The following is a 19,403-nucleotide window of genomic DNA, read 5'->3' as shown; positions in this document are numbered from 1 at the left end:
AAAACAATCAGACAATCCACTATAAGCAGGCACCAGGTAATGGCAGGAAAGAAGGAAGGCCATTTTTTCTAAACCGGAAGAAATCTCAGGCTCTGTGACTGGAATCCATCTGCTGTGATGGGGAAAAACAGACAAAACACAACTCTGTGGAAGAGAGAATATAACAGTTAATAATTAAGAATGTATGAATGGATAGACGGAGCAGACGGGTGTCTGTCGATCAAAAACCAAAAAGCTTCAAAAAGTTCATTCTCAAATCAAATTCAAATTTTTTGTCACGTACACAGTCATACACAGTACGATACACAGTACGAAGTTCCTCCAAACTGTGCTGTTTATAACGCTGGCCAAACTTCACTTGGATGAGTAATTAAACATTTCTCCTGCTGAAAAAGCTCCATCCAGAAGAACAGAGTCAAGTTTGTGGCTTGTGTAGCGCAAAAAATATCGGCCCCTTGTGGGACTCCGTGGCCAACATTTGTGTGCGGGGGAGGCTCCTTGCTTACAACAAACTGGAATCTATCAGATACTTATGAATCACGCCAGCTCAGCACATGGCCTTTAATAGTAATAATGCTTTTTAGTCACTGTTATAAACATTTGGTCATCAGTGGTAGCTCAACCCTGCACTGGTGAAACGAGACCCTACAGGTCAACAAAATATCAGTGTTTCAACACTGATGACTGATTATCTTTTTTTTCTGAAGCAAATCCAAAAATTTCTTCAATTCAAAATCTGCCACTTCCCTTATTTATTCTTTTAGAAAAAGATTTTCGAATAAAACTGGTTCAAAAATGCCGCATTGGCACATTTAACCTTGTTTTATTGAGATAAAAGTACCTATTTAAATACAGAAAAAGCTTTACAGAGCGATTGTTTACTACACATCATCTGGTGTTTAATACACCACAGATTTGTAGCTGTTTATTAAATCAGTTTTCTCTTCAGTTCATAGATGTCACATGTCGTACACACTTCAGGTTTCTGATATTAGCCATTACTTTTCATGTGCAGTAAATTGTTTTAACGCTTGATGATGATTATACAGTTATCATTGTTTTCCCTTTCCCTTCTCTTTTGTCTAACTAAACATAGCACAGAAAAATGATGCTGATGGGTTATCGTTCTCTTCACAGAGAGGTGTCTAGTCTAAAAACAGATGTTTAATTCTTCGCACAAGAAGAAAGTTTGAGGGTAGCGAGCCGCGTGTTTTATAGATCTGGGACAGAGTTTAAAGAGAGGTTTCTTGTTTCTGAAATATGTCTCTGTAATATATGCACACACTACACTTTATGATAGTGCTCATAAATAAAATATCTGGCAGTGAAAGAGATCTCATCTGATTTAAGAAAGCCAGAGATTTCATTCCCTTTACTACACTGTGGTTTGTCTCTTTGCATTTTCCTCAAAGTCTCTTTCACAACACAGGGCAACAGCATTTACACACAGGAGTCTCCACTCTTGACCGCCTCAGACTCTCATGTGCTGCTGTTATTCTTGTTCACAAGTCACCATTATGGGATTGTGCCATCGTAGCTGCTCCGTGGAGCTGTTTGAGCTGCAAACATTCAAACCCAGCATACGCCAGTACTTGGATCTCTATACGTTTACTTATTTTGCTGCCAAAATACATGCTGGCACTAAATACATTCCTGATGATCTGGTACAGCAATGCAAATAGAGATTGCTCGTAGAGCCAAAACTAAAACAAGGGTAGCTACTTTCAGTTATTACACAGTAATAACACACTGCCAAATACTCTGAACCAGCTGAGTGTCTAGATAGAAAATGCTCCTCCTCGAGTTTTCTTCCTGTTAACTTTTTCCCTCAAACAATATTTGATGACTTTCCCTGTACCCTCAATGACGATGTTTGACACCTCAGTGTGTATAAATAAAGACGTGGTTTGGCGACTTTTACAGATTTTTCCCAGGGGGGGGGGGGGGTTGCATAATCACAAACCACCTTTACTAATATCTGATGCAAATCCAGTCATTTATTCTTTAGTCAGGCCTGAAATATGGCAGAAACCTTTAACCTCCTAGGACCTGGAGTCCACATATGTGGACGTCGCAATTTGGGCTGTCTAGACCAAAATACTAAATTTCGCTCTACAAGGGCCTGATATCCACTTAGAAGGACATTATACTGCCACTGTTCTATTGAAATTTAAAATGAATGTCCTCTCATGTGGATCTTACTTTTCTCAGAAACAAAAAGCAGGTTAAAAAAAATAAATAAATAAAAATCTGGTAATTCTTTGTTTTTACATTCATCAGGTCCCAATCAGCCCAAATAGCAAAGAGAAATTAAAAATGCATGCCATGAAAGAGTTTGGGTCTTAGGAGGGTTCAGAGGAGAGCTTCTAGGGTCTTTCCTAGTAGGCTTTCAAAACATAAAGAGTGAAAAGGGAGTTCTTCCTTCTCACCATTCCCAAGTACTGCTCTGAAAATTTGGATTCTCTATTGTTCTGTGTTTTGGTTCTATGGTTACTACTTGTGTGTTATATAGTTTCTACATATACAGCATGAGTGGCTGGAAAGAAACAGAATTTCTACACGTGTGAGACTCATTCTGTTGTTGAAACAGCTGGATGTTATGTACATTTCACATGAGGAGAATCAGGTCAGGACGCGTGCTGCAGTAATCCTTTCTCACGTTTAGCACAAACAGCAGGAGGTAGTCCCACTTCAGACGCGTTCACGCCACTGGAAGGTGAGGCAGCCATCTGGATTAGCTAACAGTGCGCGCGCCACCCTGACTGCAGCTCGATTACTAATCTTACTTGTTTTTTGGAAAAACCTCTTGAAGTGATGAAATTAATCTTGTTAGATTTTTGTGGTAATAATCACAAAAAAATCATCAGTTAATAATTTAAATGTGTAGAAAAAAACAGGAAGAAAAGTTTTTAATCCTCTGAAAGGGGAAAAAAAGGATATACAACACTCGTAATAAAGTCTTTGACATGCAGCTGTTTTGTGGCAGTTGTTTTGAAGAAAAGCACAGAGTTGAAAACGTAGCCTTGGCTTTCTGGCCACATCTGAGGTCGAAGATGATGATAATTGGATTCAGACTTTACCAGCTGATGTTAGTGGCAACAGTGTCATACAGAGAGGAGATGAATGGTCTGAGCTCTCGGGTAGAGAAATAGATGTGCCACTAAATGCCTCTGTAAACTCGATGAACAGCAGCGCGGGCTCTGTTATATGCTCACCTTATGTGCCCTCTGTTCTCTAATTGCTCTTTTTCTTTTTGCCTGCAGATGAAGATAAAATGAGTCAGACGGGAATTAAATCGCCTATTAATCTTGCTCGCCTGTGGTCTAACCTTTTCCATTCTCATATCTGCCTCCAGGTGGAGTGACTCGAATGACAGTATCTCTGGTAGTCATCATGTTTGAGCTGACTGGCGGTCTGGAGTACATTGTTCCCCTCATGGCTGCAACCATGACCAGCAAATGGGTGGCAGATGCTTTCGGAAGAGAGGGAATTTACGAGGTGACGTGTCTGCAAACGTTAATGAAAAGTGTCTGTCCCCTCCAACCCTTTGCTGTACAATAAGAGCGAGTTTGCGCTCTTTTTGTCTTTATTAGGATTCATGTGTTTTATTGTTTAGGTTTTTTCCCCCCTCCTTTTAAAAATGGAGACGTAAAACCTGCATGTTCTTGATGTTTCGCAGGCTCACATCAGGCTGAATGGATACCCGTTCCTGGAGCCAAAAGAAGAGTTTGAACACAGCAGCCTGGCGGTGGACGTGATGAGGCCGAGGAGGATGGACCCCGCGCTGGCTGTGCTCACGCAGGAGGGCATGACTGTGGGGGAGGTGGAGGTACGACTGCACATATTACACCTATGTTTCTTGGGAAGAGATTTGGAATCCTAATAGAGATAATAGAAATAACATTCGTTTCTTGGTTTATGCGCAGTCATTGGTGGAGAGCACGCACTTTAGTGGCTTCCCTGTGGTTGTCTCTTCGGAGTCCCAAAGGCTTGTGGGATTTGTACTCAGGAGAGATCTGCTCATATCAATAGGTATGAATTATGCTCGTGTGTAAACAAAGATCTAGTCACAGGGTTGTTTTTTTTGTTTTTTTTTGTATGCAAAGCAATTTGGTTTCCACAAATCCCACTTTGCTCCTTTCAGACAATGCCCGCAAACGTCAGGATGGCATCGTCAGTGCCTCCCAAGTGGTCTTCACTGAGCACACACCGTTGCTTCCTCCCGACGCACCGCCTCCCCTCCGGCTGAGGTGCATCATGGACCTGAGCCCCTTTACAGTTACTGATCACACCCCTATGGACATCACTGTGGATATTTTCAGAAAACTGGGGCTACGCCAGTGTCTGGTCACACATAATGGGTAAGAAGAAACACACACACACATGCATATACTTGATTTTGTAATTAATGTTTTTATATCAAGTATTTAGTGTCCAAAGGGCAAACCTGCGCTGGATTTAGTCTCCAAAATGACTTATTGTATGAGCAGAGCCCTCTAGTTTCAAGCAATATTAACAAAGATACACAAAATGACCACACTCCCACTCCCGTAGACATTAAACTGAGATATGTTGAGGAAATTGCGCTTGTGGAGGAATGAAAGGAGTGACAGATGAATGTGTAGGAGAGCTCGGGGTCATTCCTCTGTCAGGTCATGCATCAAGGTGAGCGCAGGAGTCAGGGAGGGGGAGACAGAAGGTTAATGGAGTGTGTGGCCGTGAGGAACAACAGTGGAAATTCTCAAGGTGTTTTTCTGCCTTAAACTCTGAACTGTCACTGACTCCATACCATGAACTTCAGTGAGGACTTTGTGTTTTGTACATCTGCTGATATAATGGCTTTTGGGGCTTTGGTATGCACGTCTCCGTAATGGAAAACATGTCATGGATAGAGCTACAAAGCCTACGTGGTATTTGATATTTGCAAAAGCAACACACAGGGAAGCGGAGGAATTATGATGATGGCACGCTATCAATTTGGACGCAGTGAAGATTTTCTTTTGTAGCTCGTGACACTTTTTAAAATCTGCGTCTTCAAAGTAGTCCCACAGTGATCAAGGCTTTTGTAGTATGATTGGGAAACTTAGCAGATGATGTGTATATATATTTTTTAACTTTCTAACATGTTTCCTCTTTCACCAATAAACCTTTCATGCACAGAGTATGCAGTAAGAACCAACACAGGGGAAACCGTAACCACCGTTCTGCCATTTAAAAAAAAAAAAAAAATGTTTATACGAAAAATAACAAAAACTAAAACCATCGACAAAATGTGAAGAAATAAGTGACTTCATGTCCAAGACAACTGAGTATCGTACCAAAGAGATATCAGCTGCACTAGGGCTAGGCTGTACTTTCACGTAGTACCAAATAGCTAGGTTTCATTTGACGTAGACGTAAAGCGCGAAATTTGACTGGCGGTCGGAAGTGAAAAAGATAAGCGCAAAATCACAGACAGACAGTACGCAAAATGCCTATGTCCTGTTGTGTTTACGGATGCTCCAGTAGGTCGACCAGAGAAACTGATAAACGGTATTTTAGGGTACCAAAAATAGCCCAACGAAGAGGAGAAAAATGGAAAATTCTAACCGAAAAACGTAGGAAAAAATGGATTTTAAATTTACGTTTACAGTCGGGAGGAGCAGAGTCTGCCAATGCCCGTGTCTGCAGCGACCACTTCGTCAGAGGTAATGTTATGTTTGCAAACGAACTTATTAGCATTAGGTTGTCGTTAAATTCTTGTTTACTTAGTGCTTTTAAGTTAGTAGTCTAATATTGACTTGATTGGGACTATAGGCTGCCCAAGTGCTTTGGATGACGAAGAGTCGGAGGACTGGGCTCCGACGGTCAATCTTGGCTACGAACGAAAACCCAGATCGGAATCAGTTCTCAAACGAGAGAAAAGAATGAAGCTTAAGGCAGAACAGCATCGATGTGCAGAGGCGATTTTGGATATGCAACAGACGGCTGAGAATGGTTTACCTTGAAACAAACAACTGTCACTCTAACGAAGTCCTAAGGATGTGGCATGTTTGTTGACGTTAAAGCCGCTACCGCTAACTGTTAGCGTGTTTAAGATAAAGCAATATAAGAACAAACACTCACCCTTGCAAACACCAAACTGTATCCATCACGGAGACGTTTTGTTCCAAGGTTGTGGACCCACCCGCTGACAAAAAAATTGTACGCCTCCAGACTCTTGAAAGCTTTCATTTGCTGCCTAGTGTAGTAAGAAGTCTGGAGGACCAAGTAGTTGGTGATATCCACAGCCTCGATAGTAGTCAAATCCTTTACTTTTGTGGTGTATTCGGACATTTTCAAAGAATACGGATCACGTCCGATATATTTTTTAACTATCTGTTTATATCTCTCCCGAGAAACGGGGTCTAAAGTTGCACAATAGCTGCTCTCCTGACTCTCCACAGTGTCCTCCATGTTTACTTCCGCCCTCCACTCAAAAATCGCGCTGCCTCCGCACGTCATCAGAACCACGTGACTGCAACCCAACTATTGTACTACAACAAGGTGCATCAGTTCAAGATAACCTTTATTTAACTACGTAAGTCGTTACGAACATGTTCTTAAAAGTAAATCCCAGAGAACAACATGCATCCAAAAAATTCCTACAAAATCTGTTTGTGCACATGCTGCATCGTGGTGGTGAAAGCCAGTGACTTGGTCACCAGAGTGAAAATGGGACGGCGACGTCTTCGTGACTAAGAAAAAACGGAGCCGCAGCTGGAATAACTCTGATAAATTGGCCAAGTTTTGCATGTTAACAGAGGGATTTATAAATGCAGAGAGATTGGTTGCAACACTTGGTCTACACTGATGAGCGCAATTTGTCTGCAAGTTGACTCAACTGGTTGCCAGCTGGTTGTATTCTGGTCATGTAAGAGAAGGTTGCTGAGTTGTCTGTCATTTCGGAGTAAATCACCGTCCTCCAACAACTTCGTCTATGTTTAGGATGAATTGCTGTTTCAGGTCTGTGAGGTTTTGGCTGGATTTATGCAAGTACTTAGTATGATTTTCTGGGTATCTAGACAGCAACAGATTTGGGATTTTCACCGATTTGTCACAGTTAAGAGCCGCATTATCACAAACAGATTATAGCTTGAATCCATTTAAGTGCAAATTGATAAGAAACTCGCAGCAGACTGACTCGGTCTTATTGGGATTGCATCGTCTTATTGTCACTTTGAAGATGGCAACTTACTGTGAGCGGCCCCGGACTTGGTTCCTGCCTTTGAAGCGACCATTTCATCGCAAGTTCATTGCACATGGTTGCAATATATTCAACCACTGTTTTCCCTAGTGTGACTGCAGAATTAGAGATGCGATGAAGGATTTTATTAACTGCCCTCTGAACTCTCCCAGACTTTGCAATTACTCACAGGCAGTTGCAATTCCAACACGACAGCATCAGCAGCTTGGATTAGCTCCGTGCATTTCAGATCTGCATTCGCTTTAATATTTGATGAGCGCTATAATCTAACCACAAACAAAACAACCAGCGCCTGTAATCCTGAGTAAGTGATGTCTTTTTCTTCTCTTTTAGTTAGTTTTGTTCAGATGCATCATTAAAATGTTTTAAAGAGCTTAAATCAAACTTGGCCTCAGCTGTAGAAAACCTGGCATCAGTTCGGCCGCTACGAAGTCGACGCAGAAATTGGACTAAAGCTGCTGTTTGGTCATTCATTTGAAATGTGAGCTCTCAGGGATATTTAGCAAAAACTTTACTCTGTTCTAAAATCATCACTATCAACCACACCTCCTCCAGCCCCACTGAGGCCAACTTAGCTGAACAACACACTGTTCTTTTGTCTGTCGGGCCTTACATCTGTCTTCATAATGGAAAACTATAGTGTTGGTCTGCAGAATTACATTCAGCAACAGAAGAACAATAAACTTAATCAGAGTTGGGTTCATTTTTCTTCTTTCGGTCCGTCTCTCGTGCGCGCACGGTTGTTTAGATCGAGGTCTGACATGTTCAAACATGGGATTTTAGGAGTGGGACTGTGTATATTATGAATTTACAGTACATGCGGTGTATATAACAAAGGCGGTTAAACAAACACACGTAATCATGCAGCTTGTGGTTTCTCACTTTGTCCTCTTGGCACACTGTATCAAGTTTTCTACAGTAACGCTCCTTTTGTGGAAGACCGAGTGTTTAGCCTTGGCCTGAGCTGCCATCAAGGCACAGAGCCACCTAATGTTGCAAAGAGCGAATCAAAAAGCGGCGTAGAAAAAGAATGAAGATATGAAATGTGAGAGGGAAGGAAAATAAATGTAAGAATATGAAAGAAATGTGGGTTTGCCAGGGGAAGAATTATGCCAAGTTTATCAGTTTGGATCACTGAAGCAGAGAAGGCTGGCTCAGCCCAACTAATTCAGGCAACGTATTCACTGTATTTGCTCAAATTAAATTCTGAGGGTGAGGATCTCATGCAGCTCAGAGGTTAAGATGCAGCGAGCTACAATGTTCCTGTTATTTCTCTCTCTTTTTTTTTAAATATAAAGGCTTAAAATGATCCAAAGTGTTACCTATAAATCAGTAAAAACATGGAGACAAACGTAAATTCTTTCCCTTAAAATCATCAGCAAAGTGACCTTTGAGCTACTTTAAAAAAAATGTTTTTTTCGCTACCTGGGGGACAATAAAATTTGATGTTACAACTTAGCACGAGCTGAAATACAGTCGAGTTGGCAAATGAGGTTAAAGAGGACTTCTCAGAATTTGTCATTGCAACCCCCGTGAGTTAGCTGATGTGCAAGAGGCTGTTTGAAGCAAGTCTTTTTAGACCTCGTGATCTAGTATTTATTGTAAATAAGCGCTCAAGGTACTTTTTACTTTAGTGTGGATCAAGTCACATCTGTAATGACTTTAAAAAACAAGAACTGGGTGCTCAAATTTGAATGTATTTTGTATTTTCTCTTATCCACACGGGGTCAAAAGTATATATAGTTGATGCCCTTTAGCAAGTTGCACCTCCACCAGGTGCTTTTGTTATCTGTCAACAAGCTTCCACAATAATTCTGACTGGATATGTGACCAATCTTCTTGGTAGAGTTGGTATAATGTTCATTTAAATTGGTTTCCTGCCACGGTCTCAGCTATTAAATGCACTTTCAATATCGATGTGGACAGGGATTAGGAAAGGCCATTCCAGAAGTATAATGTTCACCTGTTTTGATATGTGTTTGGGATCATTTACTGTTAGAACAACCATGTCCAACATCTAGCTGTTGCTTTGAGGTGAAGTTGAAGAATTTGGCAGTATTCCTCCCCCATTATTATTCCAGCCACTTCGTGCTATTGCTGCTGCCATTAAACAGCCCAGAACATGATGCTACCACCACCATGCTTGACAGGTGGTGCACTGTTTTTAGGTTTGAAAGCCTCACCTTTACTCCTCCAAACATACCTCTCGTCTTTGTGGCAAAATACCTCAATCTTTGTCTCTAATTTCATGTCAAATTTCCAGTACATGGCAGGCTGGAGCTTTGGTGGTTCCTGGGTTGTTTCAAAATATTTAACCTATTTTCTGTCATCTGAGGGTAAGGTAACAGTTTGACGGGGTCTGGAACAAGACCCAATGTTTTTTAAAGTCATTAAAGGTGTATGCTGTACATTCAGTCCACCCTGGAAAAATAAAAGTTCAAAGAAATAATTCAAAGCCCCAAATTACCACGGCATTCATGCCCATGATGAATAGGTTTAAATTTGGTGACATCTTACTTACCTTGTACCCTAGATTGTCAAACAGCTGAAAATGTCTCAAAAGATGGGTCATTTCTAAGATGGATAATGTCACTGTAACTTCACCCACTGGTTTGTGGCACCTGAAGCTGAACTGTTTTGGGGGGGTCAACAGCACCGACAGCATCTAAACCTTTGTATAGTGGGTCTGTGTTACTCTGCAAGTTCACCAGCATGCAGTAGATGGCAGTGCATTTGTAAATACATATTTTCTTGGAATTGGAGTTGTGTTTACATTTAAATGAAGTTACACACTAGGTTATGGTGTGTGCTTTCAAGGGATTTTAAGCAGCATGGGAGGAAAAATAAACCTCGGGTTTCACAACACAGCCCGAGACACAATTTCTTTTGCACTATTTTTGGATGCTTATTCACCTCTTACTCACATAGCATCCATTTGATTCTTCGCATGTACTTTCTGTATAATTGAACCACACAAAAACTTTGTTTTGGGTTTGATCCGAACACATCGTTATACTTGTAGTGTCACTGTTTGTCAGTGTGTATAACCAATTTATCCTTCCTGTGTAAAACCCCCTTTTTTACTGTTTCTTCCTGCTGCCACTTGAGTCTGACGTGTGGAGCAATAATTCAAACCAAGTTTGAGAGCAGAAGAGATGAAAATCAGCAACTGTCAACAAAAACCCCTCAGGCATGTAGCTGCTGCTCTTCAGCACAACAGCTTATTATAAAAGATCGGTTTAAGATTGACTCGCCGCCTGTGGGTAACTTTGTCAAGCATAGTGACTCCTGAAGGACACATTGGCCTCAGATGGGCCCAAAGTAGAATTTCTTTCTTTTCTGGGTTGGGCTAAACAGGGACTTAGAGGAACATGAGGGAACTGGAGGTACATAAAAGGGGTGAGAAGGAGAAAGGACTGAAACTGGTTAAAGAAAGCTGTAGTCTGCTCTGCTTGGTTGGGCAGGATGAGGTTTTAAATGAAATGAATCACTCATTGTCTGGGAACAAAAAAGGTTTGCACACAGAAAACAGACCTTGAGGCTGTATGAAGTGCAAACTCTGGTGTCTGCGGTCCTACGAGATGTTAATTTTATCGCTCTCACCTGCAACAAAGGGATTTTCCCAGGCTATGTTTAGTTCAAGGTTGCCTAGTTAGGTGGAAGTCATTTTTGGTTGACTCGGTATTTGTTGTGTTGAAATTTAAAAAAACAAAAAACAAAACCTCGATCTGCTTTTGTTTTTCATGTGTCAGCTTAAGTTTATTTTGCAAAACAAGCCAAAACAACAACATCCTCACTGCCACAATGTTTTCGTTAGACTTGGTTTTGCCTTGTTTTCATTTTTTTTTTTTTTGTGCTCAGATTTCTTTGATCTTGTTCTCATTTGCCAAATTCACATCTTCACGCGAGCATTTATGAATGAAAGACAGTCCTGTCACATGTGTTTCTCTGAACAGATGATTAAAGAAGCAGCGCTGGGATGTTTGTGTGGGTGGAAGAAAGATGTAAAAGCTGCTTGTGTTGGGCTTTTTTGTTTTGGTCAGAGGATGAAGTTGTTTACATTAAAGTGGACCTGTTAAGCTTTTCAATATTATCTGTTTGTTAAATATTTATATTTCATCTAAAAAATATAATATGATATAATTCACATACAGCTGCAGTTGTGAATGGTAATGATGAGGTCAGTGTATTTAGAAATAATCCCTGGGAGCTAGAAGATCAGGCTTCAAGCCCCTTTAAACACAACGTCTCCATCAAATGTTTTTCTATTTTTACCTCTGCATGATGTTGGTATAGTGATCTCACAGAAGCCCCACCCACCTGCTCTGGAATACTTCTGTTTGCTAGGGACAGCCAATCAGACGAAAGGTTGGCTTAAAGGGCGAAGAGCTAAAACAGCCTCTTTCAGTAAGGGTAAGCTGAGGTTGTGCACCAAAGCTTAGGCTTTATTTGAACTGAGAATCTTACAATGCTGCTGTAGTAGGGACTCAGGATAAAAATCTGAATGTAATGATGAATATTGTTATGCTTTAGTCCAAAAAACAGTAATTCAGGGTTCTTGTAGACGTCTGAATTTTGAGACTGCACGGACTACAACTAAACTAAACAACTACTTGGCTGTCAGTTAAAGCAGAGATTTCCAGATTGTCCTGGAGGGGTGCATAAGCTATCCCTTAGTCAGTTGAGGGATCTTCTCCAGCATGTCCAGGCCCTGCTGAGGTGTAGGACGCATCCCAGTCAGATGCCCAAACCACCTCATCTGCATCCCTCTACCAGCTGTACTTGAATTCCTGCCAAATGACTGAGCTTCTCACCGCAGACACCTTCCCAAGGACGATGATTTCTGCCGCTTGTATCCACAACCTCATTAAGAATACTGGGGAGGTTGTCAGATGTTGTCTTTATGGGGGAAAGAGTTTAAGCTTCAGGGCTCCATACAGACCACTAACATGTGTCAAAATAGCGACTCTTTAATCTGATTTTCATGCTGGGGGAGGCGACGAAGCCACATCTAAGGAGTCGGGCGAGCTGTGAGTGGAGATTCTCATAGTGTGGCCCCAAGAAATCTAGTTTTCATCGAGCCATTTGCAGCCAGTTCAGCCCATTTCTCTGACTCCTCAGGGCGTTGCTGCCTCACGTCATCACAGATCACAGCGTGCATACAAAAACAGCAATTTCCTGCAACGGTTTTAATTGAGCGAGCGTCGTGAGCTGATGGTGGTTCGCTCCTTTCAGATGCAGATGGTGACTGGCATGTGAGGACATCTCAACGTTTAATTTGTAAGAAGAGGAATGGCTTATGCCATCTGTTGAAAATCATCTGTCGCTAATATGCAGCAGATTAAATGTCCTCGGAGCGTTGCGCAATTAATCGCCGGATGTCGTGGACGGCTTCCATTTCTCTGACCCCCCCCAACCCACCACCAGCACCACTGGAAATTAGATTTGTGTTAGCAGAGTCGTGTTGTTGATCAGTCACTTGTTTGCTCTGTGTTTTCATGTTGCTGTGCTCTGCCAGTTGCCCTGGCTCCGTTTAATAAAACTGAATCAACTGTGCCGAGATAGAGGGCCAGGCCTAAGCGAAGGTTTCTGCTTTCTGTCACTCTCTCTGGTTTTCCATGACGAGGTGATCAAAGAATGACTTGAAGTCATCCACTTTTGTTCTGCTTTTCTGTCTCTGTTTTCAGGAGGCTGCTGGGAATCATCACCAAAAAGGACATACTTAAACACATGGCGCAGATGGCCAACAGGGACCCGGACTCCATCCTCTTCAACTGATCTTCTCCGTCCTTCCTCTTCATCCTCGCCCACCAAATCGCCCCTCTGTAGAGTGGGGTGAAGGGGGGGTACACCAGCTTGTAGACTTACATGAAATGCACCTTTACCTCTTTGGCGAGAGAGAGCCAAGGAAGCTTGAGCTTCATTTGCACAGCTGACCAGAGAACAATGGAATTTATTTTCTGTGTAACTTGAAGGCAACTTTGGCTCTTCGAATGACGACACACACCACTGAAAAAATTTCAAGAAAACAACAAGCTGTCAGAAACAGTGACTCGTCCTTTTACTGACAGTGCTGGACCCGATATCATGAGTGAAGTAGGACAGAAGTAAGTCGATGGAATATTTCACATCTGCACCTTCCAACATTTTCTGTTCTCATTTCCTTCCTCATTTTCAAACCAGTGAGGAAACCTTCAGAGAACCCCAAAGGCCACTTCTCTCTCCTCTGTTTGCCATCTCGATTCTCACACCTGGGAGGAAGGGGGGGGAGGCAGGAACAGCTAATCCTCTGTTATAGGTGCTGACAAGAGGAGACTGGGTGGAGGAGGAGAAAATGAAGACATTGGGGAAGATGAAGAGCTGTTTTGGGAGCTCCGTGCCTGCCTCCGGGCCATCACAGCGAGCCCAGACAGAGCACTTTGAGCTGGGCTGATGGATGTGCAGACACCTCCCTCCCTCTGTGAGGTTTCCTGTAGCCGTGAGGGTGAAGGATCCAGGAGTGTGAGAACAGGATTGACCACACACACACACACACACACACACACACACACACACACACACACACACACACACACACACACACACACACACACACAAAAGCAAGCGTACACTCCACAAAGACTTTCACGTCAGCCTGGGAACCCACTAGAAACATCTTTTCTTTTTCTTTTCTTTTTCGTCGTATCTTTGAGTTTTGTGATACAGCTCCAGCCTGGGAACTATGCAGCGCTGTCCTGCCATGCAGACAGTTTTGTTATGTTAACAGCGTATATAGTCATCGGAAACCATGTCATTCCTTATAGAAGGTGAGGAGCATTTCCAGGCTGTTGTGGAAGGGTTAAAAGAAAATCATGATGTGAATTAATTTATGTAAATGTAAAATTGTTCACTCTACTAAATTATTCCCCTGATTAAAGTTGTGTTTTGTCTTCTTTGTTTTAGCTCCTCATCACTTCGACTGATGTCTTGTTTGCATTTCGTACTCACCTGATCTTTATTTCATTTATTTATATATATTTTTAAGCTCCGATTCGAGCAAATCTCTCACTGAAACGTGTTTTTGTTTTCGTCGGTGATCAGAACACGAATTTTAGTTCTCTGAATTTACTTTTTTTTTTCTCAGTTTTTCCTAAAAAGCCAAACTGAAACTGATCCAGTGGAAAATGTCAGCTGCAGCTAATCAAAGAATCTTGATCAAAAATGAGAAACAGCTGCTGCTCTGGTCCTCTGAAATATAAGATTATTTTTTTCTTCTGTCAGGCAATAGTGAGGTGAATCTTTGTTCTATTCAAAGACGTCATGTAGGCACAATTCTTCCGATGACTAACCACGCAAACAATTTTCAAATGAACGGAAAATGATAATTGTTCAAATTTTAGTTTAATCAGGTTTGAAGCTGAATTTAGGCATTAACGGTGATGTCAAAGTATATTACTCCGTAAATGAATCTGTATGCCATTAAACCCACCTCAACATTTTAAAATAATTGTGTTAATTTATAAAATGTTCTCACAGGACTAAATGCATCCCATGGCCCTCTCTTCTTTATTTTAGGGTTTTGTTTTGGGTTTGTTTATCAGCATTTTAACCAGGTCTGGACTTGGACATGACCATTGCAGCACCTTGATCCTTTCCTTTTTCAGCCATTCTGTTGTAGATTTGCTGCTGTGACTGGGATCATCGTCCTGTCGGATGACCTGATTTCAACCAAGCTTCAGCTGTCAGACAGGCGGTCTCACATTTGACAGGTTCTGCGAAATGAGGCCAAATCACCAGCCCTCCACCAGCGTGCCTGGCGGCTGATGTGCTGTGTTTCGTTTTTGCCAAACCTGTTGCCGTTCATTACGGTTAAACGTCTCCACTCCACAAACGTCTCATCTGGCCAAATCACATTGTTCCAGAAGTGTTGTGGTTTATTCAGATTTATTATTTCTCCTGCCAACCTTTCCAAACAAGTCATATTTGTTCAGGCATTTTCTAATTTGACAATCATGAACTAACTGAGGCCTGTGGAGTCTGGCTCTTTGTTCTTTTACATTTTCTCAGAGCATTTCACAGTGAAGGATCTCAGGAGTGAGTTTGCTGAATGTTCACTCCTAAGAAGATCGCTGCTTTGTGTTAACACATGGCTGAATGCCCCTTATTGCTGATCAGTTAATCGAGTATATTTGATTAGCAGGCTGGCTGCTACGTACCAGTCATAGTACGGATTTCCCCCAACCCAGTTTATTTCTCCAAACTTATTCTTTTTTATTTTGCTTAGCACAAAATTATAGAAAGGAAACAACGGCTAACAGAAACCATTTTATGAGCTAACTGGTGTTTATTTCAAGTGTCTCATGGCATATTACATTAATTACGGGTTCATTCATTTTTTTTCTTTGTTTTGAATTTTTGGCAGCTTTGGTCCTCCATACGAGTCTGAATGGAGAGGGGGAAGCAGCTCATATTATCTCAGACGTTATATCACCATCCAGAGAATAATATTATTCTGGGCTATTTTTAACTCTTTAGAAATTCAGCAGGTCAGTTTGAACTTCATGTGCTACCCTGTAAATGTTGGCGGCCCGGGACTCGTAAAGTTTCACCTCCTCTCTGAGCGCTTTGTTTAGATGGTGAATTGATTTTCTTTTTTCTCACAGGCTGCTCTCTGCAGCCAGTAAAAACATAAAGTAATGGTGAAAGTTTAGAGAAACCATCATGTGTCCTGGGAACAAGCACCTGCTAGAAATCCTGTACGTTATGTTGACTTAATGGGACTTTAAAATGGAACGAACCCTGTGAGCTAGCGATGTTTATTGAGCCTTCAGAAATACAAAGACAGAGATGCATAAAAATGTAATGTTAAAAAAAAAACACACTGGGTGAACATCTTAGAATTCATTTGGGATTTTTTCCAGTCCACACAGGATCGTACAAATGTACATGCATATAGATACATGTTCTAAAGTGTGTGTTTAACTATGACAATGCCTATTAAAATTCAGTTGTATTTATATAGAGCCAAATCTTAGCAATGGTCACTTCAATGAACTTAACATACAACTGACAGTTCTTTGTCAGCATGAAAGGGGTTTGTTTGACAGCAGTCACTGACCAACATTCAGAACAGTGGAAAAGTCCAAGGAACTCGGGACGATCTAAGCTGGAGAAAGGTAGATTTACATAAAATAGGAAACTCTCCGGAGACACCCTCAAGGCTGGAACGCCAGCATCGCTGTCCACAGAGAATCGGCACCTTCCAGCTTGACTGAAATTTGCAGCTGCCCACATGGAGAAGCCAAATGCTTTCTGGAGAAACGTTTTCTCAGTCCAGACAAAGATGCAGTCTTTTGATGCTGTGTGGATCATAGAAAATCCAAAAAAACTTCAAGCTTTTGCACCCAATTCTTGTTTGTTAAAGGCAATGAAAAAGAACAGTTCAAATCAATCTTTAAATGCCCAAAATTACCATGATTTTCATGCCCGTGATGAATGTACAGCTGTAACCTACAGAATGCTTCTCCTGCTCTCACCTGCATCCACCAGAAGGATCTGGGAGGATGATTTACTCATCACTGTCCAGTTTTATGAGCAGCATAACTGCAGGGAGTGGTGAGCTCTGAGATCCCTTTATCACTCCGTGTATATCAGAGTCTGCAGCTCATCGAATCGCTCTCGGCACATTTATATAAGTGTTTAAAACTAGTTAAATGAATGCTTTTGTTATATACAGGGATGAGATGAGTGTCTCATTACCACTGTATTTTGGTTGGCCCACTGCTGCAGCAGCTTTATTGATTGTGATTGACCATTTCCTTTTAAACATCATTACCCTAAACAAGATCATCGCCATGATGATGATGATGATGGTGATTTAAACTCTAAAATCAGCCTGATTGAAACATAAAAGCACCAGCCTTCATCTACGTCACGTCCCACCTGACTCTGGCGTGGTACATCCCCTGCCAGTATTTGGACGGATCTGTATCGATGCATCTGTTTCCAATTGAGCTGTAAGAGAAACTTGCTGCTTGCTTGCTTTTTGATTTCTTTTTATGAGCTGGTGCCAGAGAGACGGCAGGTTCGAAGCTCCTACCATTTCAGTTAATTTAACATGCTGGTCACTGATAATGAGCTTCGATTTGCCTGCAAAATAGTGCAGAATAGACACATACAGGGGATCACACCAGAGAAACGGGCATTTAATGACCAGAAAATGAACTGTAGACTTTAATTCTAAGCACGGAGACCTCGTTACTGATTATTTCATGGCTTAGATGCAAAAAGTGACTCATTTTGGACAATACACGAGTCCCTTAGAGTAATTATGCATTACCTTTCTAAAGGATTTTGGCTAATACATGGTTGTAGCTTGGTTTACCTCTGCATATATAAGCTGGTGTGGATGATTGATGTTGGAGGCATATATAGTGTTGGATGGTAACTGAGTAGGAAAGCCGCATTAATTTAAATCAATATTTATTCATTTGAGCCACATTTCACATCACGTGGAAGCACTTTCAACTTCTCCTGTCTTATAAATGATGTGAAGTGGGTAGGGAGAGGTCTATGGTGTCGGCACAAGACCCAAAATATGATAACTTCAGGAGACTGGCTGGTTATTGATCGGCGGACAGAAAAGCTTGTGCAACAGGCTAGACAATGGTTTAAGATAAATTGATCGTTTTTACTGTACTATTAACAAAGTGCCTGACTTTTTTTTAAGAATACTCCATCCTGGCTGTGCTTTCTTTGGTCACAAATAGAAACTGACTGACATACATCTCACTCAGTCATAACTGTGGAGGACCAAAACTGCCAACGATTTGATGAGATCCCAGTAGGCAAAAGAGCGAATTACTGCGGCCGTGTGCAATGAACATGCGATCATGTTTTCTTTGACATCACAAGCGCTGAAGCTTGAGACCAGGTCTGCAACACCTTCATTCGCATTGTCTTCAAAGTGACTTTGGTGCTAAAATGACAATAAGATGGATTCAGTCTGCCATCAATTTAGAACTAAATCAAGTTTTGATACTATGGTGATAAACAGCAATAAATCACTGAAAATACCACATCTGTTGAAACTCTATTGACATGCACATTTTAAACATCTAAGCATTTTTACTTTAAATGGAAATGTGCATTAACTATTTACAATCAGTCCAGACACAACCTCATAGATTTGAAAGAGAAATGTAGAAATTTCTCCTGAAAATACTCACATAGGTCCTGGAGAACAGTGATTTAAAATTGCATGGGTGCGGTGCCACTTTGGTTTCACTGCTGGCAATTGATTGAAAAATGCAAATATAACTAATGCAATCAGTAATTATAAATCAAGCAGTAATTGATTAAAAAATATGATGGAAGATAAAATATAGTACTGTGCAAAAGTTTTAGGGAGGTGAGAAAAAAATGCTGTAAACAAAGAAAAACAAAGAATGCTTTCAGAAATATAAAAGATTTATTGGCCCCAAATGTATTCTGCAGCAGGATAATGACCCCAAACATACAGACAAAGTCATTAAGAACTATTGTCAGTGTAAAGAAGAACAAGAAGTACTGGAAGTGACGGTATGGCCCCCACAGAGCCCTGATCTCAGCATCATGGAGTGTGTCTGGGATTACATGAAGAGACAGAAGATCTGTGGTTAGTTCTCCAAGATGTTTGGGACAACCTACCAGCCAAGTTCCTTCAAAAACTGTGTGCAAGTGTACCTGGAAGGATTGATGCTGCTTTAAAGGCAAAGGCTGGTCACACCAAATACTGAATTGATTCAGATTTCACTTTTGTTCTTTCACTGCATTTTGTTGAATGACGAGAATAAATGATTATCACTTCCATTTTTCAAAGGATTCTTTGTTTACAGCATCTTTTTTTCCTCACCTGCCAAAAACTTTTGCACAGTACTGTAAATACTTTTTTAAAAACCAAGTTCTGTGTTTATTTGGTGATTTCAGTCCTTCATAATATGTACTGAGGCATTTAACCTTTATTTTTATGACAGGTCAGTAGAGTGCGCAGGAAAAGAGGGCGAGGATATGACCCCTGCAGGAGCTACAGCAACGCCACCTTCTTTTTAATGGTCAGCAGGGGGCGATGTCTGTAATTTTAAAAACACTTGTGTTTCTTACAGAAGGCTACGGGAAAACTGGCTTCTGGCTTGATTGCTAAGTACATAAAGTAATAATT

General features: G+C 41.2%; 1 protein-coding gene across 4 annotated transcripts in view; it reads left to right on the top strand.

Moving 5' to 3' along the window:
- clcn5b (chloride channel, voltage-sensitive 5b) overlaps positions 1-14,141 on the top strand; it is a 44,666-nt gene extending 30,525 nt beyond the window's left edge. For all 4 annotated transcript variants that reach the window (XM_026162601.2, XM_026162599.2, XM_080292020.1 and 1 more), the window contains 5 exons: positions 3,356-3,498; positions 3,680-3,829; positions 3,927-4,032; positions 4,145-4,361; positions 12,913-14,141. In XM_026162601.2, coding sequence (XP_026018386.1) covers positions 3,356-3,498; positions 3,680-3,829; positions 3,927-4,032; positions 4,145-4,361; positions 12,913-13,003 — 707 coding nt within the window. In that variant the 3' untranslated portion in view covers positions 13,004-14,141. The remainder of the gene's footprint in view (positions 1-3,355; positions 3,499-3,679; positions 3,830-3,926; positions 4,033-4,144; positions 4,362-12,912) is intronic.
- Positions 14,142-19,403: the final 5,262 nt, after the last annotated feature.

This window comes from Astatotilapia calliptera, chromosome 3, assembly GCF_964374335.1.
Source record: "Astatotilapia calliptera chromosome 3, fAstCal68.1, whole genome shotgun sequence".
Taxonomy (NCBI): Eukaryota; Metazoa; Chordata; class Actinopteri; order Cichliformes; family Cichlidae; genus Astatotilapia; species Astatotilapia calliptera.
Note: the sequence above shows the minus strand (reverse complement) of the source record. Positions and strands in the feature narration are given on the sequence as shown.